At 44.1% G+C, this 25,784-nt stretch overlaps 1 protein-coding gene across 10 annotated transcripts in view; it reads left to right on the forward strand.

Annotated features, from left to right (window-relative positions):
• The first annotated feature begins 4,565 nt into the window (after positions 1–4,565).
• Positions 4,566–25,784, forward strand: part of DLG1 (discs large MAGUK scaffold protein 1) — a 176,252-nt gene continuing 155,033 nt past the window's right edge. For 2 of the 10 annotated variants that reach the window (XM_080410103.1, XM_080410107.1), the window contains exons 1-2: positions 4,566–17,996; positions 18,257–18,388. In XM_080410103.1, coding sequence (XP_080266229.1) covers positions 17,978–17,996; positions 18,257–18,388 — 151 coding nt within the window. In that variant the 5' untranslated portion in view covers positions 4,566–17,977. The remainder of the gene's footprint in view (positions 17,997–18,256; positions 18,389–25,784) is intronic. The other 8 variants (XM_080410105.1, XM_080410098.1, XM_080410109.1 and 5 more) reach the window with 8 other exon arrangements.

Genomic DNA, 25,784 nt, shown 5'->3' on the forward strand with positions numbered 1-25,784 from the left:
TCGCAGATCCCACAGGAAGGATCCCAGCATGCCTACTGCCTTCCTAACCTATCCTGGCATTTATCTTTTCCTCATGGTAGAAAGAGCACCTAAAAATACACCCTGGACCTGAGCCTCCATCCAGGGACCTACTAAACTTGTGTTGAGTTTGCTTTTCAAAAGGTTTGAGGTCCTTTCTGTCCTTTCTGTGCTGTGCTGCTGTAATAAAACCCTCTCCAATAGCTTCACATTGCCCAAGGGGTTAGAGACCTCTGTCCAAAGGAGCTTGTCAGGCTTGTTGCTTAGGGAATGTGCCATCCCTGGAACAGGGTCGGTGCTCTGCCCCTCCAGTGAAGGGAAGGACTCCGCTGACCAGCCAGCTGCTTGTGCAGATAATTGCAATATTGGGGAGATACAATTAGACTGCTTATTTCATGTTCAGTTATGTTTGAGCCCTTAGAGACATCTTTATTATGTCAAATTAAAATTAAATCACTGATTTTTGGGGAAATATTGGCATCTAAAAGCTATGTAGGACTTACAGGGTTTGTCTATTTAGTAGTGCTTGATTTATTTGTAAAGGCTTGATCTTGTTAAGCCAAGAAGGAAGCACAAAGTGCATCAACCACAAGCAAACGGGGTGTAGGAGCTGCGCAGGGGTTCATACTCACTTCACATATTGCTGGTAATTGCCTGCTTCATTTTTGCTGGTGTGTCTGAGGTATCCTGGGTGTGAACTGGCTCAGCTGGTGGATGACTGAGGACACCTACGATATGCTTGAGAAGGGGCAGGCAAAGATGTAGTTCTTCTTGGGGCAGGGCCTTCATTTTGGTACCCATAGCAAGGGGTGCTCGCACACATGGAAGTGGGGATACCTTTCCCACATCGGAAGTACTCCTCCAGATGAGTACTGCCCTCATCCCTTCCTGCCCACCACTGGGAGTCAGGTCCGGTTGAAGTGGATCTGGCAGACTTCGCGGAAGTGAGAAAATATTTCAATTTTTACCTTAACTGTCCTGAAATTTCAAGGTATGAGGTGTCGTAGTTGTCCAGGGAGCTGAAAGAGACTCTCTACATTAACTAACTACAAGTTGGACCAGCGCCGTATGCAAAAACTCCACCTGAAATTGTACCAGCAATACGTTTGAAAGCAGATAATATTGCTCCTGCAGAGGCCAACAGGAGATAGTGGATGTGAGCACCCTAATCAGCTTTGGAGCATGGCACTTGCTATTCACTGTCTGTACTTTTCAAATGGCTTTGGAAGTAAACTTTCATGGTTGATCACAGTTTTTGTAACCTGCTCTCCCTCTGCTGTCTTCCTGCCTGTTCCCATATCAGCTCAGATGTTCTGACAGCTCAGAGACTAGTGTTTTACTTCTGTCATTCCAGTTTTTCTCGTGTTTTGTTAGATCAAGATGGTTGTCTCTGTCTCTTTTCCTTCATTGAATCTGCTATAATGTATAAGCAGCACTGACAGAAGGGCGTTACCTTATCTGCAAGTATTTATCAGCAGAGTTCTCCCTTACCCCAAAAGCACAGTAACTCGGTGCCATCCGTGGATGTCTCTGCTGTGGTGAGAGCAGGGTTTCCATCACTGTGACAGCCACAGACTGCAGGACATGCCCTAGGTCAAGTGCCCCAGAGTAATTCTCTCTTTAAGTACAGATCTCCAAAGGAGATTTGCATCCCACTACACAGGTTTTCTCTTGGATTTTGATGTTTTCAGGCAAGACAGCATTCCCCATTTTTGATGGAATTATTTTTGGAGAGGGATTCCAACTACTGGAGTTCCACACCTGCACTGTGCAGAGGACATGTTACCCTAGCTTTGCAGCAGATCAGGTTTGCTGTGAGCATGGGTAAGAGCAGCTCAATCCCATCTCCGGACAGCCAGCACCCATGAGATCCAAACTCAAAGCAGGATGCAAGTCCTTAGGTACCTTTGGCTGATAAAACAAACATGAATCCACTCTGATTTACTCACCTGTCTCCTGCTCATGCCAGATGTGAGACTGGAGCTGCAGGAGCAAATGCACCATGTCCACCCGATGTTATGTTGCATGGATACTGACTTAAAAAAAAAAAAATATATATATATATATATATCTCCATTTGAGTCCTGTAACTGCTGCTTTATCCCCTCCTTTTTGTTTTTTGTGGGCTTCGGAGTTGGGGAAGAACTTGCTGCAGGAAGAATAATGGGGGGAAAGTATCCACTCTTTTCCTTCAATTTACGTTTGTCTTGCCGTAAATAAACGATAGGCTGCTGCTGTCAAATAAGAAGGGGCAGTATATATTTAGTGTGTGTAGTTCCCGTTTGATAAGTGTCTGTCCTCGCTCATGCTACTCAAGTAAAGTCACAAAATCAGTGTCTCTGGTTTATCTCCTTGTTTCTTCCCTCTGAGGGAAAACAACATTGTAAATTTTCATGGCTCTTGAGGGAGGGTGGTGTTGGTGGTATTGAATTCCCTGGTGATGTAGCAGCTTTTCGGACTTTCCTCATCCTCAGTGGACAGCGGGTCTGTGCACTGTCCAGTGCCAGGAACTGACAGCTGCAGCATGCCTGTTCTCTGGCTGGAGAAGTTCACCTGAATATTTAACTGCAGTATTTCATGGCACATTTAGATGGGGCTAAGCAGGTACGACTCCTTTGGCTCTGTGGGGTAGGTGCCTTGCTCCGGATCCAAGCTTGGGTGTTTGTTTTAAAACATTATTAGAGTTCAGGTGAAATTGCTTCCAGCTGCTTTCACAAACCCCAAATATTGCCAGGGGTCCCACATGATGCCCCTTTTCTGCCAGACTGTGGCCTCCTATAGAGAGTTCTTCAAAGACCAGTTTCAACAAAATCAAATTATTTTGGGGTATGATAGCCTCTCACCTTCTTAAATTTCACTGTGCTTGAAAGAGTTTCCTGTAAATAGATCCCATCCTTCAGAGGAGCCGTGCTATTCTGCAGTCCTGATTGAAGCCAGCCCTTGCCAGGCTCTGCTCCATTAGCAGTTCTTGGACAGGCAGTGCTTAAGTAACTTATGTGATAAAACGTCACATTTCTTCACCCCACCACCGCTTATGCTGATATTCAGCTCCTGCAGGAAACCATATGGCTTCCAGAAGCCTACCCACATACCTGTACGTGCCTACGCAGTCCATGAGTCACATTTACTGTTTGGATGCCCCCTGAGTCATTCTGAAAATCTGTGAAATTTCCACATCTATTTTCCATGCAGTCTCTTAAGAACTTAGACAGTTATGCATAAGCATTTGCATATGTATGGTTTTTCCTATTCTGCTTTTAGTTTCATGGGTGGTAATGCAATGGCACTTATTTTGAGGAAAGTTGGATCTAGGTGATTGCAGAGCACTGAGTGCAGCTGCCTCAGGCTATGGGACCAGATGAGTAAAGCCAGAGCCTTTTGAAAGAAAGGCTTTAGGGGCAGAAGACCAACACACAGAACCACGAATGTGGCCAGTTGCTTTAACCCTTTCTTGTTGCTCTGGTAGAGCTGTACCTCTTCGCTGTTGACCCGTGGTGGGTTTCTGTGTCCAAAGGTAGCTGTTGCACTGCCTTCAGTGGGATGTGGGCATCCCAGCGCCTTTGCTGTGCTAAGGCCTGGTATGGATGGAGCATCGCTCCAGTGTGTCCTGGGGACTGACCCAGGCCAGCAAGGTTCAGGGTAGAAGGACAGATGTCTGGTTTTGTGCTGTCAGCTCCTTGGTTGCATGGACTCCAGCCTCAGACAAGTCTATCTGCCCTTTACCAGTCTTATTACACGGGAACTCTGCTTTCTCGGCGCAGCGCAGGCAACGTGTAAACTTTGCCTGTTGCTTTTCGCTGATGAAAGTAGAGAAGAGATAGCTGTTCCATCCATCTTCCTCTACACAGGGCCAGCACTGAACATCCATTATAGCCCAGATTAAGAACAGCAGCTCTGAGGTTTGCTGCTGCGGCAGCTATGAATGATGTAACCAGCCTGCCAGAAACAGCTATTTTTGCAGCTGTACCCCAAATGCTAGCAGTGTTAGGTGTCTCACAACTAATATAAGGGGAAGGAATGTGTAGATACACTGTTCTGCTGTGGAGCATGAGAGTTGGCTGTTTACATTAAAAACATCTATGACCCCCTCATAAGCATTCCCCAGTCTAATGATAATTCTTTGGTCTTACAGAGCCAGAAAAAGTGTCAGAGACTACATGTGAGCATTATGGATATCTGGAAGAAGCATGTGAGATTGCAGAGAACTTCTTGCTGTAATTTAGTGTGGTAAACTTGCCAGAAATGTTCATTAGGGCAGACAATCTAGCTGCCTCCCCCACTGTGAGAGAATATGTCGCTTTACTCGTCTGCCCAAAAACGTTGCTCAGTGGAGGCAGAGACTTTCCTGGTGTTACTGTACTGTTGTGAAGTGTGTCTGACCTGGAAAGCTGCAAATGGGCACACAAAAGCATTGCTAATTTAGACCCCTCCTACCCTCCATTCAGATTGGTACTGTTTCAAAAAACGTACCCTGTGGAATTTTAAAAAAGATATTAAGATTATCTAAAAGATTAAAAAACCCACAGATATTTTGATAGAGTGTGCTAGTAAACATGGATAACTTGCTGTATAGTATTTAGTCAAGCAATATTGATAACTGGTAGTGACTGAAAGGACTTAAAGCCCGATGGCTGCTCTGGAGTAAGTTGGTTTCAGCCCATTTCCCAGAGGGCAGGGGTAACGACAGTAGGCAGTTTTGGTATTTCTGATCAGTAATCTTATCTGAGACACCTTAGAGTGTATCATTTGCATCCTTCCATGGAAATGTTCAGGTGCTTTGTAAGAGACCTCAAAGAAAGCTTTCCTCTGGCTGCCTGCACAGCATCCGTCCTGGGAGATTACAGAGTTCAGGAATGGCAATAAAGCCTTTTAAAAAACTTTAAAAGCATTTTTATTTTTATTTAAACCCCAATTTTAATATTATTTCAGTGAGCTGCAAGGTATAGTACATATAAAGAGGATAGGAGAGTAGAATGCAGAGTTAAAGGATCATGGGTGCATGAGATGACAGAAGAGCTTCAAAAGACAGCTTCACAGAGAGCTGCTTTGATGTAGCTGGTGCAGGCGTGCTGAACCCCTCCTGCAGCACTGCCAGGGGATCTGTTCTGCCTGCAAATGGTACATCACCACTGAACAGACAGCTTCTCGAAATCCTGGTGATAACACGCTAGCTAAGAAGAGGAATAAGAAATTGAAGTGCAAGTAGATCTGAAATATCCTATCTGAATGTGTGGTTTTGCACAAACAACAGAAATTAGCTGAGTGGTTGCTTTTAGGAAGATTTGTTCCACTAGTGCTGCTGGAGGGATCAGTGTAACAGGTCTGAGCCCATGTAATGTAGCTCTTTAGCAAGAAGAAGAAAGTTTACGGATGGCTTTTGGCAGAGTCTATGATTTCTTACAGCAAAACAAATGCTGTGGTGGAGTGCCTGGGTCCCAGGAAGCCTCCTGGCAGTCCCTGAGGGGCCTCGCTGCCCTGTCGGCCCCAGGAGCAGGGAGTAGCTCTCCAAAAAAGACGGGTTGTTCCCATTCCTGAGGGGCATTTCTGAAGCTGTCTCTGGTTCAGGCTGAGAGAGAGCTTAAGTGTCCTCAGCTCTTCAGGAGAACTTGGGCCCCTGCTGACCTTTCCAATAACTCCTAAGGAAAGGTGGTGTCCCCCCTGCATCTTTCTGGGATGAAAAGGCCACCAGGAGCAGGAGCTGCGAGCCTGGTACATACATGATAAGGCTGAGCACCCCAGATGCATGCGAGCTTGTGCTACTTCATCAACACAAACTAGCAGGGGCTCTTGTTTTGCACTTCCCACACGCCACCTCATCTTTCCTTCTAGCCAAGTCATTTTCCTCAAATGCTCTGTGGATGTCTGCAGGATGGGCTGCTTTTAAGGACGTTGTAAAAATGAACAAATAAATTCAGCCTATTGTTTAATGAGCCTAGAAGTCACTCCCCAGGTCTGCATGGACATCAAAAAGATTTTAAGGGTCTGTAAAATGAAAACCTGTGTTCTGCTTTCAATATGTATCATTGCTAAAACTGTCGTGGTACAGGGCCGATGATTCATTCTGACTGTGGTGACTGTGGAGTGAGTTCCCTGGCTTTAACAGTGATGCTATTGTGAGGGATTGGGCTCTGGCTGCCTGGGCCCCCAGTCTGCTTTCCACTGTCGGGCACCAGCAATGAAATGGAGCTGGTCCATGTGTGGGCTATTAAAATCTGCAGGGTATTTGGATGAGTTTTGTATGTTTTCCACATTTTCAAAAGTACTTTCCATCCGAAGAGTTGACAGAAATAACTTGCCACAAAAATATAAAAAGCAGCAAGTGTTTGTATTATGTGGAAATGTTAATTTAAACTTACTGGAGCTAGACCACATAGTTTACTTACTAGCACATACTGCATGGGTAGTGACATTTCTGAAGCACCAGGAGTCAATAAGGGCTGAAAGTCAGCCCAGCCTCCTTTGGTCCCCTCACAGGTGTGACTGCAGCCAGCAAGATGCTGTGGCTCGGTGTAGGCAGCTCAGTGCCACGTATGCTGGGACAGCATGAAGCAGGGTAACAGCAGACCTGAGCGCATCCTGACTAACTGCAGAAACTCAAATGAAGTCCACATAAGGAACCGAGCAAATGAGACCTGAGGGGGCTGCTTTATTCTCATGCAACATCTCTTTGATTCTTGCAGTTCTGTGGGCCTCTGTAAAACCCAGACACAATGGGTATCTAGTGGTTAATTCCAGCCACAGATAGAAATTAGCACACTTCAGTTGCTAATTCCTTGAAGGTATGAGCTACTCCTGATATAAATATGAGCATGTGGCTCACTGCAAGGACTACCCACAAAATTACCATTTTCAGTTATATTAAGCCAAAGCAAAGAAAAATGAAATCTGCAGAGGCAAAGATGCATCAGAAATTCACTGGAACTACCCCAAAGATGTATCCTGCATAAACAGCCTTAACAAACACTAATTAACACAGCCAGCATGTTTCATCATATTGTTAAAGAGAATAGAAATGGAGTTAGTTAATCCCATCTGAATTGTAATGTAATGCCATAAATCATGATGCAGTGTTCTTTCTTTGGACTGCTGGTTTTGTTTTAAATAACAGAATGCCTTCAGAGAGTCTAAATTAACTGTTCGCAGTGAAGCTGGATGATTCCTCCAGCACGTGATAGGATCATAATCTAATGAGGTTTTAATTAATAATAGAGTAAATCCTTAGTGAGTTTCTGAAATGTGAGACATGCTCTACACGTGCATGATGCCAGGAGATCTGTGAGAATACTGAGCTGTTTCTGATTAGGAAAGTAAGTAGGAGTCCTTGAATCCAGACCAACGATGATGGACTGAGCTCTTCTCTTGAGTCTACCCTTAGTGCACAGCTCTGGAAGTTCATAGCAATCCTAGAGCAGAAACGTAAATTCAGTGCAGCTTTGATGAAAGAAATACTGGTCTCCTTCACTAGCTGACTTTTGTCCCTTACTTGATATGATTAAATATAGAGCAGTAAAAAAAAAACCACACCCAAAACTAGCAGAGGTTTTAGTTTGTTCCCTCCCATTCACCTTACAGCAGAGGGAGAATATCTAGTGTTTTGCTATGCTAGAGATGTCCTCAGCTATCAGAATAATCCTCAGGACTCCTGGCTTTCATCAGCTTGTTATCTTGAAGCTGCTGTATGTACCAACGCTGTCCAGACCACCTACCACAGGGCCCCAGAAATGTCAAGAATGAAAGCACAAAAGGAACTGTGCATGAGAGAGAATTTACTGGAATAAAGCAAAACCAAATTTTACATCTTTGTACACTGTTTCCCCTCAATATAAAGCCATTTCGATGCAGATGCAGCCCAAATTTTCCTGTGAAATTTGTTTTTCTATTTAAATACATGGTGCAGTCTTTGAGTGTCCAAGGTGAAAGGCACCAAGCCTCTGGGATATGGAATTGAAGGACACCGCATCCACTTAGAGAGCAACATTTTACGGAGTTCAGTCTGCCATGATGTGTGACTTCATCAAGCCTCACCTTGAAACCAGCTCAGTGACTTGTTTGTGCTCTTCCAGTTAGGAAGCAGCTCCGAACCTCACTGCTCTTGTCCCAGGAAGCTTTCTGGGGGAACCTTGTTCTTTTTCCTCAATAGCCCTGCTGACCTGAGGGTGTCCTCTGAGGCTCCCTGCTCCAGTCATCACCCTAGAAGCCCTCCTCTGCTGCTTTCTAGTGCAAATTTACCTTCATTGAACACAGATGGTCATGGTTATGTATTGCTCTAGGTGAGGTCTCACTAGTGTTTCGTACAGGACTATTAGGATATCCCTACCTGCTGAAAATCTCTCTCCTGCAGCCTGCATCAGTCATCTTCCCTTTTCATGGTCACATCTCAGTAAGGGCTCACAGTCATCCTGTGTTGAATACCTGCATTCTTGCCTCTCCCTCCTGCCTGGTGTGACTTTGATCTCTACACTATTCAACTTCACAGAATTTCTTTTGCTGTAGTTCTTCATGTCACCCCATGCTGCTTCTATAAGTCTGTCTCCACAGAGTGTAAAACATTTACTGATGACAGAAAAAAGAATTCTACCTTTAAGTCCTAAACCATATGGTCTCTGCAACCAAAAATAAAAAAAGCTGCTTTCAGCATTAAGCAAACACATAAATATAAACTGTTCCAGAAGAGGGGCCTGCACCTCACCAAGTTAATGTTTTTTTCTGCCACATTCCTAAATTGTCAGGGAAATGGGACAAGAACTGCAAGCATACACCTGTCTTCGAACTTTTCTTGTCCTTACGAGTCAATCTTCGTATCAGACAAACCAGTTACTCAATGTGCTCTGCTGTTGCAATAGCGTAGATCTGAGAAGGAATGTGTCACAGCCTCTGCCGATATCACTTTTTACCTTGCAAAAAACACAGCTGTGGTTAGTGGAAGATCCCTCACCTCCCCACCCCATTATGAAAATCTGAAAGATTATTTCCAGAAATTTTGTATTTTGAGAACAAAAAGCAAATGGAAGGAATAGAAGCACTGGAATAACAGTAGTAAATAGTCTTACGGTGTCTCTGAGCATGTATGTTTGCCTATTGCAGTCAGCTTCCCTGGAGCTTTCTGGAGCATATAGCAATCCTTGGACCCAGCTGGAGAAGCTGGCTGTCCATGCAAGCCTTTGCCAACAGCAGCGAAAGGCTTAGATCAGTGTGTTCAGAAGTAGTTCTGATTCTTAGAATCTCATACAAGCTCCTTGGGAACTTGCCATCAGAAAGTGTTAAAATTTCCACTGACCTCAACTTGCAATAGCATTTGATCAGGGAATTGGGGCAAGATAAGTGATATGCAGGTTACAAAGCTTGAATGAGCTATCTATCACAGAAGATTTACTGAAAGGACAAACTGGAATCTGCATGCAAATCTTTTAACAGGTTCCTTTGGACTCTGAGGACCTCTTGTATTCAGTAAGAGAAGACACAATACAACTGGGATTTAAAGGGTGGTTTTTACAAAGCCCAAACGTGGACTGTCTTCAAAGTCCTTTCTTGAAAAGAGCAGGTTTACAAGGACTTTCTGCGCCTAAAGACACATTGAAATATAAAAGAAAAGCTGTTTGGGCACAGCAGGATGCTTGCTGTTAACGGGACCTCAGCACCACTGAGTGCTCACTCCAGCGGGAGCGAAGGGCAGGGTGCATTAACTGTGGGCAACGTCTGCTGCTGCCCTACGTCCTCTTCATCAGTAGATCCCTGCATAGCTGGATACACTTTTCCAGGTTCCCTCACGGCTCACCCAGAGTTGCTCCAACAGCTCTGCAGTTGTTCGGTGGGACACCAGAGGACTCACCCCTCAGCTTCAGCCACTGGCAGCCTCCCCCCCCCTAGAATGTAAGTTGTTCATCTATCCTCCCAAAGCTCTACACAAACAAGGAGGAAGACAACTCACTCAAGGGAAGGTGTACCTGATAATTCAGCTACTTGCTCACCGCAGGGGCAGCCCTGAGGGCCAGCTGAGCACGCTGGCTCCAGGAACTCCTCTCAGCTGATTTTGCAGAAAACTACAATCCTGAGTGGCAGGAGAAGGGAAGCTTGGCACTTGGGTACTCACAGCGTAGCCCGTAGCTAGTAGCAGGCAGAACCCTATAGAAGGAGCTGTTTGTGAAGGGCAAACCAGCAGTCTGCTGTCTGTGCTCTCACTAATAGCTCTTAGATATGTATTTTTCCAATTATCTGGTGAGTTCAAGAGGTAGGTGTTAACATAGGAAGAGGGAATTTTAAACAAACTGTCTGTCATCACAGGAGAGAGAGGTGTTACTATAGGAGCTCTACATGTTCGAGGTGTTCCTGCAGTGTTCAGAAATACTCAGAGGTTGGTGTGAATTAGAATGCCTTAATACCTTGCAAGAAAAGTGTTTATTTGGAGAGTGATTCTTAGCTTTTAAAAGAAGGTACTTTCTGACAAGTACGATTTTGATGCCTATAAAAATCACTGCCAAACTCCCTTTCCCTTTTTTCCACTCACCTAATCCAGCTATGTGTGTCTGTAATCCCAAAATACAAAGACTGTGTGTTTCTTCAGGTGCATGTGATGGACAATGTAATGCAATCAGAGGTACGTAGATCTCACCCTGTGTAAGAGGCATAAAGCTGGGCACAATTCCATGCTCTCTGCTACAAATACTACATTGTTTGGGCTGGGAAAACAAAGGTATCTTGATGTGATATGCTGTGATGTCATTTTGCTGTGTGCTACTTGGATCGCATGGTTCAGGCACACCACTTTCTGTACTCCAGGGGTGGCTGGGCTTGTACAGATGTCTGAGCTGGCGCTAGGACAGCACAAGGACTCCGGCTGAGGTAGCTCCTCCAGAAAGCAGGTGCCTGAAAATCAGCACAGAGTAAACGGAGCCACAGCTAGAAGCTCCACTTCGAGGCATGCTGTAGACTGTCCCACAGAAATAAGGAATAAGCACGTCCTGGTTTCAGCTGGGATAGAGTTAATTTTCTTTTTAGTAGCTGGTGCAGTGATGTGTTTTGATTTGGAGTGAGAATAACATTGATAACAGATGTTTTCAGTTGTTGCTGTGTATATTTACACCAAGTCAAGGATTTTTCAGTTTCTTGGGCCCTGCCAGCGGGAAGGCTGAAGGGGCATAAGAATTGGGAAAGAATACAACCAAGACAGCTGGCTTGAACTAGCAAAGGGATATTCCATAACATAGAACATCATGCTTGGTATATAAACCCGGGGTGGGGGGGGAAGTTGGCCAGGGACTGACTGGGCATCAGTCAGTGGGTGGTGAGCAACTGTATTGTACATTACTTGTTTTCTTTTTTCCCTTCCCTTTGGATTTAGTTCCTCTCCCCTTCTCCCTCCTTTTCATTACAATTGTTATAGTTGTTATAATTATTATTGTTTTATTTTATTTCAATTATTAAATTGTTGTTATCTCAACCCTTCAGTTTTACATTCCTTCTTGATTCTTGTCCCCATCCCTCTGTGGGGGCAGGGAGTGAGCAAGCAGCTGCGTGGTACTTAGTTACCAGCTGGGGTTAAACCGTGACAAGCACTAGAGTAAAAGTGGCTTCTGTGCTTTCTGGGAGAAGGTGCTACTTTGCATAGCCGATGTCTGAATCTCCCACAGTGATCTTTAATAGTACTTCCTTGTGTTTTGTCTGGATTGGATAACCTTGCTATTTTGGGGGGGATTTCTTATATGTTCATGTGATGTGAGGAGTTAAATTTATTTTGAATGATTTTTGTTTTAATTGGGTAACACTTGATCATAGAAAAATTCCCAAATTAACTTTCTAAACACACCTGTTAGCATTTGATCAGGCAAAACCCCAGAGCAACCACTGCGCTCCTTACAGGAAAACACTGCTGAAGAGCATCTAACCTGCTCTTTGAGGGTTTACTCCTTGGGTCAGGTTTTCATACAGACAAACTAATTCCATACAATATACCAACCTCTCTGCTTAATTTGACTGTGAAAGTTAAAATAGGCAGGTTATATAATGATGTTTATCTTTACATCAGGAAGTCAACTAAGAAGCTGTTAAGCTGATATTATATAACACAGTCCTGATTATAGAAAGTGTGGAGGAAGACGATCTAGGTTGATGCACATAATATTGCCAGTAATTGTTAATAGTTATAATTAATATTGGTTTGTGTGCTTTTGTTTTTGATGTTTTGCATCCTTCCAGAAGGCATCGGAGCATTAGCAGCCAGACGCTGCACTTTGATTGTTTATAGAAATTCCAATTACACTATTCTCTACATTAGGTAAATGTATTTATATAAAACTTTCTAATAATGAAATAGAAGTCTCATAGCATTTCCTATAATGCTGTAGTTCCTGAGGTTGCTAGAGTAACAAAACTCATTCTTTTGTAGGATTGTGAACTGTCCCAAAATGAATAGAAGTACCTTATTACAAGAGCAAAAGAAAGATGAGATGATTTTATACACATGGCATACAATCCCCAATTGAACAAGAGCTCAAACAACTTCAGGGCACACAAACTGCACAACGATAGGGGAAAAAAACCATAGTTTTTTTTTTTAGTTTAGAAAAAAAAGACCAGTTTTCTCTTACTCTCCCCGTAAACAGGAACACGTCTGTCTACTAGTCATACTAGTCAGCTGAACTCCCTAACCCTAAGAATAAAGATGTCCTTAACGTAGACAAGTTTCAGTTATGAGGACAAACACTGTATACAGAGTTCACAAATTAAAAATATGAAGCTTGTATTACTGGGGAAACTGTCTTCTCTGTATAAGAAAGATTAAAATCAAAGAGAGGTGTGTAAGATGATCCCATAAGAATTCTATTGAGGAGGCTTAATTAAAAAAGCTAAACTGTGACTTTTAATAAAACTTTGATTTTAAAGACTGGAATAAGATTGGATCCTTCTGTGTGTGATAGGCAACAACTTATTTCACCCACAAGAATGAAGATGATAGAAAAGAGTGATCTGGTACTTTGTTAACTATATATGACAGGCGCATGACTCATTGGGTTGCGTGACACAGAAACTGCACAATATAATGAAAAGAGTAGCTCTACTCTTCAGTAGTCTCCTGAAAATTAGCTATATGTAGTAGCTTTTCCAGAAAAAAAGACATACGCTACCATGCCATGTTTTCATTCAAGCAGAATGCTTTTATAAATGGTTTGCATTTCTTATAACCCACAAAATTACAGATGATAGAGAAAAGGCACTCTCCTGAAAAGAAGGCTCCTGAAAGGTAAGGCTGTGGCATGTGATCCAATGTTATCAGACATCAGAGAATCCAGATGAGTGGAGGCATAATGAACAAGCTAACTTCACTCAGGCTTCATTCCTTATTATCCAGGGGAAATTAGGCTTCATTAGTTTCATTGCTTCCCCAGTTAGTTGTGAAGCATTGCACTGAGTTTGCAGGGGAAGTGAAGGTTTTTCTGCAGCTGTCAGAGGACCTCGTACAAGTAACAAACCCCAGTTCTCTATGAAAAAGGGAAATCACCTGCTCTGTATACTCTGTGGTGACTGCTATATTATACAGTGACTCTGGGCATTAAAACAGATGACAAACATCAGATAGAATCAGTTTTCTTGTTTATTGGTAACCCCGATATAAAAAGCTCTGGAGTTTTACTTGTTCTTCAACAGGCAGTAATTCCTTCTGCTGAAGTTAATATTATTGATTCTAGCAATATGCCACCTTACACACCAGTGTCCAACTTGAAAAGAATATGAATACATTTACCAGTATTTATTGAGTTTGTCTAACCTACCTTCTGCTGTAATGGAGTTTATCTGAGCTCGTTATAATTGTGTTTTCTTGGCCGTACTAAAGACTGTAAACTCTTGCAGTGTGGTGATATCTGCTGTCCTTTTTGTCTTGGCTTTCACATGGTTGTTGCTGTGTTATGTGTGGATCTAGTGAATGTTTATTGAAGGTTCCTGTTCTGAGTTCATCGTAACTCTCCAGTTACTGTGTGGGGTGCTACCTGCAACACCTCTACTTTTATTGATACTTTGAGGAGTCCATGTGGTTGTCAACTTGTTCCAGTGGGTCTTAAGGGGTCTGTCTACCAGGTAGCTGGCATGAAGTCAGACCCCTCCATGTCATGCTGCCCTGCCTGTGGCCAAAGTGTGACTGCTGCAAGACATAAGAAGCCTGATAGCATTCCTGTTCCCCATGCAGTGAGGTGCCAGCTGTGCAGGTGATGTTTCTGGAGTAGAAAGAGCTGTTTTTAAAGTGGCATCTGGCACCTGGCCTGGCTTGAGGAGGTAGGAGCTGTTATACGATCGGATACAAACCCCTGGCAGGGGTCACTACTGTAATCGTTTTCAGTGCAGGCAGGTGCCAGCCAGCTCTGGCATAGTTTCTGAAAATGGGAAAGCATTGTCTATTTTGCTATGGGTTTGAAAACTAGGTTTATTAACTTCTCACACAGGGCCTGCTCTTCTCCATATGCACAAATGGCAAGATCTAGGATCAGGTGGCTGCTATGGAAGTTCCTCCACATCTGGGCAACACGCTTGTGTTGTGCTGGCCTCCTTGCCACCAAAAGCTGCCTGCTCCCACATTGCACATACCCCCTGAGCACCGTGTCCTTCAACAGGCAGAGCAATACATGCATTGTAGCAAGCTGCCTGCCCCTGCCAGAGGTATGGTCCCACGCAGAGCATCCCACGCAGGCTGCTGGCAAGCAGTTGCAAAAGTAGGGTTTTTAACAGTGAGATCTGAGGGTGGGGAGAGGAGGTCATCTGTCAGATCCTTAGCTGCTTCGGGGGCCAAGAAGGCTACAACAGAGACAGGCTGCTGCTTCGTGTAATTGTGTAGGAGTTCCTACGCCAAGGGTCATTCTGGAGCACAGCCAGGATGTGTTGAGCGCAGCATAATGCTGACTTGTATGCTGACCACACCAGTCACAATTTAAGTACAAGCCTTTCTGTATGCTGCCTATAATGGTTTGATTTAAATTATATTGCTTTAGCTGTGGCATAAAGATGCTCTGGTTCATACCCAGTTTTCCCCTCCTCCAAGGGAACTACACAATTTCCTGAAAACTGGAGCCTGAAAAACATCATGTGTAATACAGGACAGTTTTGCAACACTGACTCTTACTGCAATGTGCTAGTAAAAATGCCATTTTCCATTCATGGGTTATTTTCTATATGCACTGGAATTTCAAAACAACTTCATATACTGAAGTTTAATATGGTGCTTTCAGATTCAACCACTTTCAATCAACAAATATACTCCCAGAACTGAAACAGAAGTGCCAGGAACCAACATAGCTCTCTGAGGTACAATAAGGCTCACCTAATTGCTTCCTGGCTTGCTGATCCGTCATCCTGACCCCCTCTTTGATGTTTTCTTTTTTTTTTCCTGGAGCATTAGTAACAAGTCAGAAATGCTGTCTCAGGGTATTATATATGGGTTTATTTCTCTGTCCCCAGTACAATGACCGTATGTAATGGGATTATCTCTTATTTAAAATAAAAAAGCCTCGGAAACATCAAATCTTGTTTATGAAAAAGTAGTTTCTTTATGGTGGTTCCTTTAATTGCAAATTTCCTTTTCTTGCTTTGTAATAATACATTTTTGTCAGTCAGCAAAACCAACCTAACTGCTGCAGATGTCTCCTTTCTGCTAGCTAAATTTAGGCTGTTTCTTCCTCTCCTTCTGTATATATATTCCTCTGACATCAAGAGAACTATGGCCCCTTTAGAGTACATTTATTGCTGTTGTAAACAGTGAAAACTGATGAGGCCAGATGACGGAGGCTTCTGCCAACGTTCCTTCTTAGCATGCTTTCATTTCAAAATACATGAACTGGTACCAGTTAGTGCCAAAACTCTGAAAGTATGAAAATACAACTAGAAAAGAGGAAAATGGGAAATGTGCGTCAGCACTAAATGTATATTCTGTTTTCTTCAATGAGATGTGAACTGTTTCACAGTACGTAGCTGTGGGAGGAAGGGAAACTCTTGGTGCAAATTGAAGTGCAAAACATGGGAGTATTGGGGAAGGGGGACAGAGAGAGAGGGGAGAGGCCTTTTCTAGGTCTGGGTTAGATTTGTTGCAGTGTAAGCTTTCTTTAAGATTAGGACTTTTGCCACAGCCAAATCTAGTCCTGATTTTTAGACTGAGGATTTGCAGGAGTTGCCCAGGAGAATTTTTTATGGTACCCGGGGCAAGCTCTTGTACATTTTCAGCTGTTTCTAAAACAAACAAGTGTAAATGGAGATGCAAACTTGGATTGAAGAAAAATCACATCAGCAGGATTTGCTTTGAACTTCCTAGTGTCTCTCTGCCTCTCATATGCACATATGTACAGGGTTTGAAGTGTTTCAGATCTGAGGTTCTGGTTGATTGTCCATCTGATTGAGAAATAAGTGTTATTCCCCCTCAGTACAAGCGTTTGAGTTGCCTCTAAGTTCACCGGTTTTCCTGTATGTTTTCCCTTTAATGGGCACCTGGAATATACTGCAAAGACCTTTTACCTCACGCGTGTTTCTACCCCAGTCATCTATTTCTATGCTTTGTCTCCTCTCCCTCACGCAGAGCAGCTGTTGGCTCCAATCCGTCCCGGCTGCCAGCCTATAATGGCCCGTTTCTTGAACTTCCAAATCAGCAAGGCTTTCATGCTTTTGCCGGGATGTCCTCACGTTAACCTTATGTCCTCTGTTAACCGCGGCAAAGCTATTTCTTTATCCTCCTTCGAGTAAGCCCTTCCTCTCCTCCTCACACGTCCTTTGCCAGGATGACTGGAGGGCAGCAAACCCCAGCCACAGGTGGATGCCGGGGCGCGGTGCTGCCGCGCCGGCCGGGGCGGGCTGCCAGGTATCCCCCGCCCGCCCCGTGACCGTGCCTCACGTACCGGGGCTACCGGCTCCCCGGAGCCAGGGGCAGCCCCGGCTGCAGCCGGCAGCGCAGCGGGAGCCGATCCGGCCGGGGCTCGCGGTGCCGGGGCTAACGCGGTCACTCAGTCCGGTGCTGCCCGCTGGCTCCCGCCAGCGGCGCGAATACCGGGTAAGCGGCACCTGAGGCGGGATCACCGGCACGGCCCGGTAGCCCCGCGGTACACCTGTAGCTGTCCCGCCCTCCCCCGCCAGCCGTGCGCCGGGGAGAGCGGCCCCGCCGCGCCGGGGGGCGCCTCACGCCGGGGGACGCTCGAGGGCGGGTGTCGCCACTGGGACCGTCCCAGCCCTGTTCCCGTCTCGGTCGGCGGGAGGGGGCGCGCGCTGCGCCGGCGGCCGCCGAGGGGCTGGGCGGGACCCCCCGGCCTCGGCCCTCTGCAGGGCTCGCTCCGCTCCCGGGGCCGCCCCGCGGTGGCGGCAGCTCGCGGGCGTCCTGAGGGCCGGGCAGGGCCGGGCCGGGCCGCGCAGGCCTGGGCGGGGCCAGGTCGCCGCGCGCCGGCCCCTTTAAGGCGGGCGGCGAGCGCTCACCTTGCCTCCTCCCCCCCGGCCCCGCCGACTAGGTACCGGCCCCGAGCCGAGCCCTGATTGGACGGCCGCCGGGCCCGGTCACGTGGGGGGGGGGGGGCGCGCTCCCCACAGCCTCCAGGCCGCCATTTTGGCTAGAAAGTTTGGAATTCCCGAGCAGTGCGAGCGGGAGGCGGCGGGCGGCGCGAGCGCCCCAGCCCTGCCCGCCCCGACCCCGGCCCAGGCCCCGTCCCGCCGCACCGCCCGGCCCGGCCCGGCCCGGCCCGTCTCTCGCGGAGGCTGCCAGCGGCGGAGCCCCGAGCGGATCCGCTTTGCTCGCCGGCTGGCCGGCGGGTGCGCGGGCGGGTCGGTCGGTGGGTCGGTCAGGCGGGGCGGCCACCGCCGCCGCTGCCGCCCCCCCCTCCCCCGCCCCGCGCCCGGGTGGCACCGTGATCCGCCCCGCCGCCCCCGCCGCGCCGCCCTGAGTCGGGCTCAAAGTTTGTGAGGCGGAGTCCCCGCCGCCGGGGGAGCGGCGCGGCTGCGGAGCGCCATGCCCGTCAGGAAGCAAGGTGAGCGCCGCACGCCCGGGGCCCGGCGGCTGCCGATGCCTGACGGCCGCCGCGGCGGCGGGACGGGCGCGGAGGGGCGGCTGCCGGGCGGTGCGAGGGGCACGGTCCCGCCCGCGCTCCCCCGGCTGCGAACGAAGGAGCTGCCGGGCTGGGCTGGGGCGGTCCCGACCGCGGGGGCTTGTGGCGTCCCCGGCGTGTGCATCCCCCCTGCTCCTACCTGCTGCGCCGGGGTCATCGGTGTCTCTGGTCTCCGCTTGCAGATACCCAGCGAGCCCTGCGCCTCCTGGAGGAATACCGCTCCAAGCTGAGCCAGGCGGAGGACCGGCAGCTGCGAAACTCCATAGAGCGGGTCATCAGCATCTTCCAAAGTAACCTTTTCCAGGCTTTGATAGGTAAAGGCTGGCTTCTTTCAGTTTGCGCTCAAGCCTGTCAGTTCTTGCTTATGCTGTCACTTGCAGTGTTAAGAAGAGGTATTTTGTCCTTGCGTTAGAAGCCATGTGCTTTTTGCCATTGTGTTTCTGTTTTGCATAGTAACACACGTGCTGTTACAGATCAGCAGTTCACTTGTATCATATGCTTACTTTACTTGACGCTTCTGACTGGCCCAAACCGCTTAAAACTGCCGTACAATTTTTCCTTTTGTGGCATGTTATTGTAGATTACTTTAGACTGGTTTTCCACATATCTTTATTCACCTGAACAGTTTCTAAGGAGCAGGGTTTTATTTCTTTTCGTGAGTTGTAACAGGTTAATGAATGAATTGAAATGGTGTTAGTGTAAGGTAGGATTCAGGTGAATGTTCCTGCTGAAGAATCGCTAAAAACATCATAAAGCGTATATCTGAAGTGCAAAGTTAATGAGAAGAAGCCTTTAATGCTTCAGGGAATACTACAGTGATTTCTCCTTTGTTGCATATTAAAGTGTAGTGAAAGCACTACTGATTCTTAGCTTAGAGTATTTGTAATGCTTCACTTAAAATGTTCCCATAAGTATTGTTGAACTAATCATATATGATTTTGAATTTCCTGCGCTTCTGTTTGGGAAAAAAACCCCCAGCATAAATACAACTTGCAGAATGCTGACTTTATTTGGAAATGTCTGCAGGGAGGTAGTGAGATGTGGCTTCTCTTTGATTGATTGTCACTATATGACAGCTAATGAATGAAAGAGTTTTGTTAGTTTACCTTCAAGAGTAAAACTTGTGAAGTTCTGCATCCTTGTCTTGATAGCAAGGTAACCTATGCCTGAATTGTATTAATAAAAAACACTGTAGCTAAATTTGTGATCTGTCTTACTGTATGGCTAGTGTACCTCTTACTTTATAGTACCACAGTTTCTTTGAATCTGTGTTGTGGTGGGAACACAGGGACAGGCAAAACATAAACATGCATTGCTCCATGTGGAATGTTTTCTTCTGGAGCATTTTTTTCATCTTCTTATGTAGGTTTTCAGAAGATAGTAATATTGTGGTGGTGGTTTCTTTATGATGCGCGTTCATGAAGGTTAGCTATGAGAATAGGTCAGTTACAGAAATATTTTTCTTACAGGAACTGTGCATTTCTCTTCAATACTCAGTTGATGGTAGTCAATTCCATAGTGAAAAGCCAGCCATGATCTTTTTGGGATGTGCGAATGGGATTCATTCATTTGTGGATCAGAATATGGAAGTTTTACGTTAGAAGCACTGCAGTTGCACTTCTTCATTTTCATCTGGAAAAATTTGATGTTGACTATTTTTCTGGTTCTGGATGCGTGTATATGTGTGGTTTCTTTTTAAAACTGTCTTGAAGTACTCTTGTTTTCTCCCCTTCATTGAGTAAGATGGCCTTTGATATTCTAACATGCAAGACAGTTTCTTCTCTTATCCACATATGGATCTTCATTGCTTTAATAACTACACCTAGTAGTAGTAAACTTGAAATAGCAGGCAACCTCGTGTCTGCTGGCTTCATTCTGCAAGAACAGAAAGCAGGAACGCGTTGTTGTCTGGTTGGGCACCGTGGCCTGTTTTTTGGTCTTGTAAGAAGTTGTCCATTGCAGCCATATGACCCTAGTTTTTGTTGAGTTCAATTCACCAATGCATGCGCAATAGGTGCCCTGCTTCTTGGGCTGCATTAACTTTGCGTTTACCGGTTCGCTGTATGATTATTACAGAGTGTATGGGTATGTTCCCAAAGTGTGTGAAAGGTGGAAACAGAGAAGGCTAGTACTTTCCAAGCAATTTATGCTAGCAACTGAAGTCGTTAACCTGTTTCTTTCTGCTTGGGGGGGAGGGGTGTTCTTGTTCCTGGCAGGCTGCTCCTGGCTATTGTTTTCCTGGAAACATCTTTTTATGGTGTGATTACTGTATGGTGGGGGTAAAGAGTAGGGGGACTCACTGGAGTAGATGTGATCTGGAGGATGGCTGAAGTTACTGGGATGACCTGGAGGCTGCTCCTGCCTGTCCTCTTTCCATGAGGACCTGGGAGCAGGCTGGATGAAGTATTCAGTTGTGCTTCAGGTTAGGCTTACCTGGAATACTGCGTTTCACATTGCTTGATGGCTGACTTAAGCGTGTCTTTTAGAGAAGTTGTGATCTGTTGCCAACTTAAATAGCCAATGCTGTTCTGACAGAAAGTTTCAAGCTCAGCTACCAAGTTATTTCTCCTATAGACACTTCTTCCAGAAAGCGTGCTGCTTTTAGTTTCTGTTTTTATTATAAAAAAATACTAAAAAAGAAAAAAGAATCATTTATTTTCTGCTTTTTCTGCCAAGTTACTGCACTATATCCAAGACCTGCCTGTCCATGGTAGGTGAGAATTTTTGTGAAGGCTGCAGTCAGAATCTGCTGTCAACTTCATGTATCTTTTTTTAGTATAATTTTTAACTTGGCAATCAAATTCTGTTCTTTCAAGCAATAAATAGACATTATGCACAGAAATATTTCTTTGGGTTTATAATGGGGACAATTGTTCCCCAAAACTACAGAATTTATCAGTACTTCATGTATTTAGATACACATGAAGGAATTAAAAGTAATTTTTTTTCCTGAATTTCCATTTGGATGCTGAAGAATAAATGGTATTTTCTCATTTGAGCCTATTTTATGTTGTCCTCTCCTCTTACTTCTATCAATAAAATTTTAGTCCAGTAATCTACAAACATGACCTGGTTCTTAAATATATAATTATTGCTTTAAATTATTTCAATTAGAGCAGTAACTAGTCAGTGTGAACAACCAGTGTTAGGAAATTGACATTGCAACAGTCAGTGTTACATTTTAAGTGAAATAACTGTAAGAACAACACATTAGTAACAGAATTGGTAACCAAATGTGACCTCCTTAAAACAGTCTGTGGAAAAATCCCATTTTTTATTTTTTACGTCTTCTGTAATGTGGTATTTTCCCATTGCAGTTCCTTCAACCAGCCAAGTGTAATGATGTCTGGTACTTGAATTAAATGAATACCAAGAGCCTGTAATTAAAATCAGCTTGAGAATAGTGTCAGTTTTAAGTAAATTTGCTATTGTAGAGTCTCAGAATTGTGTGGTATCTTTTCTGGCTTATGATGTCTTGGCTTTAGGTAAAATGGCTTGTTATTGATATTCTGATAATTGGTGAGTCAGTTTATTAAGAGACCAAAGTAACATATCCACGTATGGAAGCATAAAATAGGCTTAATTTCACTGTGGTAAAGAATATGATACTTATTTTCAAATAGCATAGTAATAATTCTGCAGATAAGTCCTACTTGTAATTTAAGCACACTTTTACCACCGTGAAGGTACAGGTTAGATAAAGGTGCAGATAGATGATGTATTTATCTTACTGAAAATGTCAGAGGAGTAACACTTGCAAGCAGAAGTCTAACAATGGAGGGGAAAAACATGTGAAACAGACATGTTTATATACAGAATCTGTTTGTTTTAATTAAAGTCTGTTTTTAATGTGTTGCATGCTGTAGTCAACCATATTAAAATAGTCTTCTGAAATTAAAAATATTACTAGTTATAGCTAGAAACATGAAGTAGCTTACTACTTCAAAAAATATTCCTTTTCCTGACAATAACTAACTCCTTTTGTGCAGGTGTCAGAAAAAGGGAATTCTAAAAGACTCCCTACTTACTCTGGCAATGGAGTTGGCTGTACTGCCTTTCTTGTCTTCTTTCTTGCCTTGTCAGTCTCAAGTGGTTTTCTTTTATTTTTTAATATATATTATTTTATAACTGTGTATATAAAGGCTTTTTGGTATAAAATGACAAATTTGGTTAGGGAAGGTTGAAAGTGTTGAATTCATGTGTGTAAGCAGTCTAATTTCTTTCACTTGGAGTCCTTTTGCATGAAGATCCACCTTGAGAATTTGGTTGCGCACTGGCTAGTCCTTATACACTAAATATTCAGTGTAGGAAATTTTGAAGAAAAATAATGTGGTTTCAGTAGTCCTTACTGAACCAGATAACAGGCTCCATCCTGGTAATCATTAAGGGTTTTTTAACTGTAGTTTGGATTAGTGAGCTTTATGAATTGGACAGAATATATTAAAAATGCTGTTACACACCAGAAAAAGAAGTCCTGTCTCTGAAATTTTGATAAAATCCATGGTTGCATTAAGGTAAACTCTGTTCAGGTGTATATCAGCAGACTGACCAGGGCTGTAACTTCTGGGAACATAAAACATATGCTGCAGCTTTTTCAGCTCTGTCCACACTGGCTTTCTGAACTGAACTGGGAAAACAACCCAAGATTTTAGACTGTAGTAGACTGGATTGGGTCAGCATTCCTACAAGTTGTTACCTTTCAGAGTGGACTGACCACATTGCTGCTAGATGGCATGTGGCTCCAGTTCTCTGAGCTGTGTGTGGCATCTCTGTAGACATTCTTTCTCTCTTAGCTCCCTCTCAATTAGCTAGCATTGACATATTTTCTGTGCTTGCCTGATAAATTAAAATCAAGCAGTTAAAGCAGAAGCTGCTCTTCATAACTAAAACTAAAAGTACTTGCTTTTGGGGAAGCATCAATATCAGCTTTTATTTCAGTGGTTTAGTTAGTTAATAGTGCAGATGGCATGATGACAGTTAACTTTTCAAATCAGCTCAAGCCTAGAGAATTTTTAGTTGTGGATATTTGTCAGGACTGCTCTTCAGTTAACTTACGAAGGCTACTTTGTGAACTGCTTCCCATTTTCTAAATGTTACTGAAGCCCCACTACATGTTCTTTCAGACTCATAGAATAATGTTTACTTTAAGAATCCAGAAATTCTTGACAGTAAGTTGAGGATCTGGTTAGACAGTCAGTGAATATTATTTTGGGGTTTGGTTATTTTTTTGTTATTAGAGGAGAGTTTAGAGAGAATTGGTTCTTCTGTTGTATTGGGTACTGCTGAAATTGTTGCAGATGCTAAACCCGGTGTTTTCACATTGAAGCCTTACTGTTGCTACATTTTTGCAACTTTTCCACCCCCACCCCACCCCCCCCCCCCCCGACTGGAAATTCTGTAATACAACCTCTTTGCACATATTTGAGACTGAAACATCTGTGAATATAATTCTTGCAACTTTCAGGTGTGTGTTTGTTTTTCACTATGTTTATGTTTACTATATGGCCTTCTGAAACATGCAAAGGTTAGTCAGTTTCAGAGAGATTTGACCTAGGGTTGTGTTTACAAAGGTGTTTAAGTACTTGATTATTTTCATGTACTTTTGTTTTTCCAGGGTGGGGGGAAGGTAAAACATTTTAGTTGGTGTCCAGGTGGTTGCAGTGTGAACCCAGTCATTGTTAGTATGCTTCTGCTGTATAGTCTGTGGTTGCTTCAGAATGTCCCAGCTTTTGGAAGAACTTCACATCTTCCTTTTCAAGGAACATAATAATGAGTGAAATGGTCTTATTGCCTCTCCTTTTTAAAGAATGACTTGCGGTTTTGTATGTATGTAGTGGAGTTTGGTAGTGTAGAAAGTTTTGGGGTTGTGTGCTTGCTTTTTGAACTGTTTTCTATGCTGCATTACATGTGTGCCTGACAGTGCAATGTATTGAATTTTTGGGATTAGGTGCTGCTTTTGGTAGCCTAAAATAGCAAGTAAGGCTCATGTAAGTTGAGTAGCTACTGGTATGCAGATAGATAGTATTGTGGCAAAAGATTATCCTTGTGGTCTATATACTGACTGTATTCAGTGTTTAATAGCTGCACTACAGAATTTATCAGTTACAGTGTTCCCTTCAAAGAGTTATCATTGAAAGGGGCTATTGGCAAGAAAACTTTGTCAATAAATTCATCCAGGAGCTGAAAAGAATGTTGAAGTTTGGAATAATTGGTGTAGTTTTCAGGTTCTGGAAAAGTTTGTCTTTTGTCCTGTCCTTGCTTCACTTTATTTCCTGTGTTCTTACACTTGTGTTCCTTAGTTCTGATGCCTATATTCTCTTATGCTGCTGTGTACCTGACTTTGCTCCTAATCTCCCTCAACCTTTGTTTTAGTGCTTGGGTAGTGTGGAGGAAGGGGGAAAGCACAAGAGAGGATATTTGGTCTTAATCTTCAATGGTGATCCCAGCAGCAAGGGTGGAATGCCTTGTCCAGCTCTGCAGCTGGAATGCCACGTGCCTGCTGTGCATCTGGTCTGGTTGCCTGCATTTTGAAGAATGGTGCTTGTTTTGGTGCAGGTGGAACAAATCTTCAAAGAAATGGAACTCTGGCAGCTGATTCGAAGTCTCCTTGCACAGATGGCTTCCTGAATTATAACTAGGCCAAATCTGCAGTAGTGTAAGAGACCACAGAAGGTGTAGGGCTCGCACTAGAATAACCTCCTTAGCTTCATGTTCCCTCTCCAAATTAGGGGAGGCTTTAGAGCTCTTTGGTAAAGCCTTTGTAGGAATCTTTTGATGTGCGAGTGTCTTCCCAGCCATGTCCTCAAAAAAGATGACTGACTTGGGCTTGAAATTAAAAGGTCGGTCTAAGACAGAGATGCAGTAAGGAAAACTTGTGGACACATTGTAAAAGCATTGCAAATTTTAAGTCCTGTTTTGAGAAACTTGTGTTAAAATTTGGCTGCAGGAAATGTGAAAGTGTTATCGCTGGTGGAGATGCTGGTATGTTGTGCCACCCATCCTTGTGTTGCCACTTGTGCAGATAATTACCCTGGAGAATATGAGTTTACCTTTGGTAAAAGAAACCAGTGTTTGTACTGTCTCCTCTAAGAGCTATGCACCTGTATGAAAGCTCAACTTTGAGTGCTAAGTGAACTCATCCCAAAAATAGTTATTGGATGTTTGGGTGTGGGTTTTTTTTTTTTTGGTTTGTTTGTTTTGGTTTTAATGCATTTGTCTGAAGACAAACCTCATCAGTCCTGTACTAACACTGTTTAGGGGACATCCTACAAATAAGACTTAACAGTAACACTTCCTTTGTCCCCAACAGCTTTTTGTTACCACTAAAGACAGTAGTAAATACATCCTTTTAAGAAAAAAAAATAGTAGTACGTTGTTATACTGGCTGTTGATTTGGAACTGGGGTTGAGATATTTGGAGGGGGTGGATAGCTGGGAGTTTTTGGTTTGGGTTTGTTTTGTGGGTGGTGGTGGTGGTTTTTTTTTTTTTTAAGGCTTAGGTTGATGACTTAAGAGTGCATGAGGTGGTATTAAATCAAAGAGTTTGGACAGCAGAAGATTGTTATGTCAGTTTTTGGCTGTGTGATGACAACTTTAATTTTTTTTAAAGTTTTTCCTACCTTAGCTCTGAACATAGAGGAGAAGATGACTCTGTGGGTTTCTGAAAGAGAATTGGGAAGAGGCAAAATAAAGATATGGTGAAGGAGTGATT

Source organism: Falco punctatus (assembly GCF_963210335.1).
Source record: "Falco punctatus genome assembly, chromosome: 13".
NCBI lineage: Eukaryota > Metazoa > Chordata > Aves > Falconiformes > Falconidae > Falco > Falco punctatus.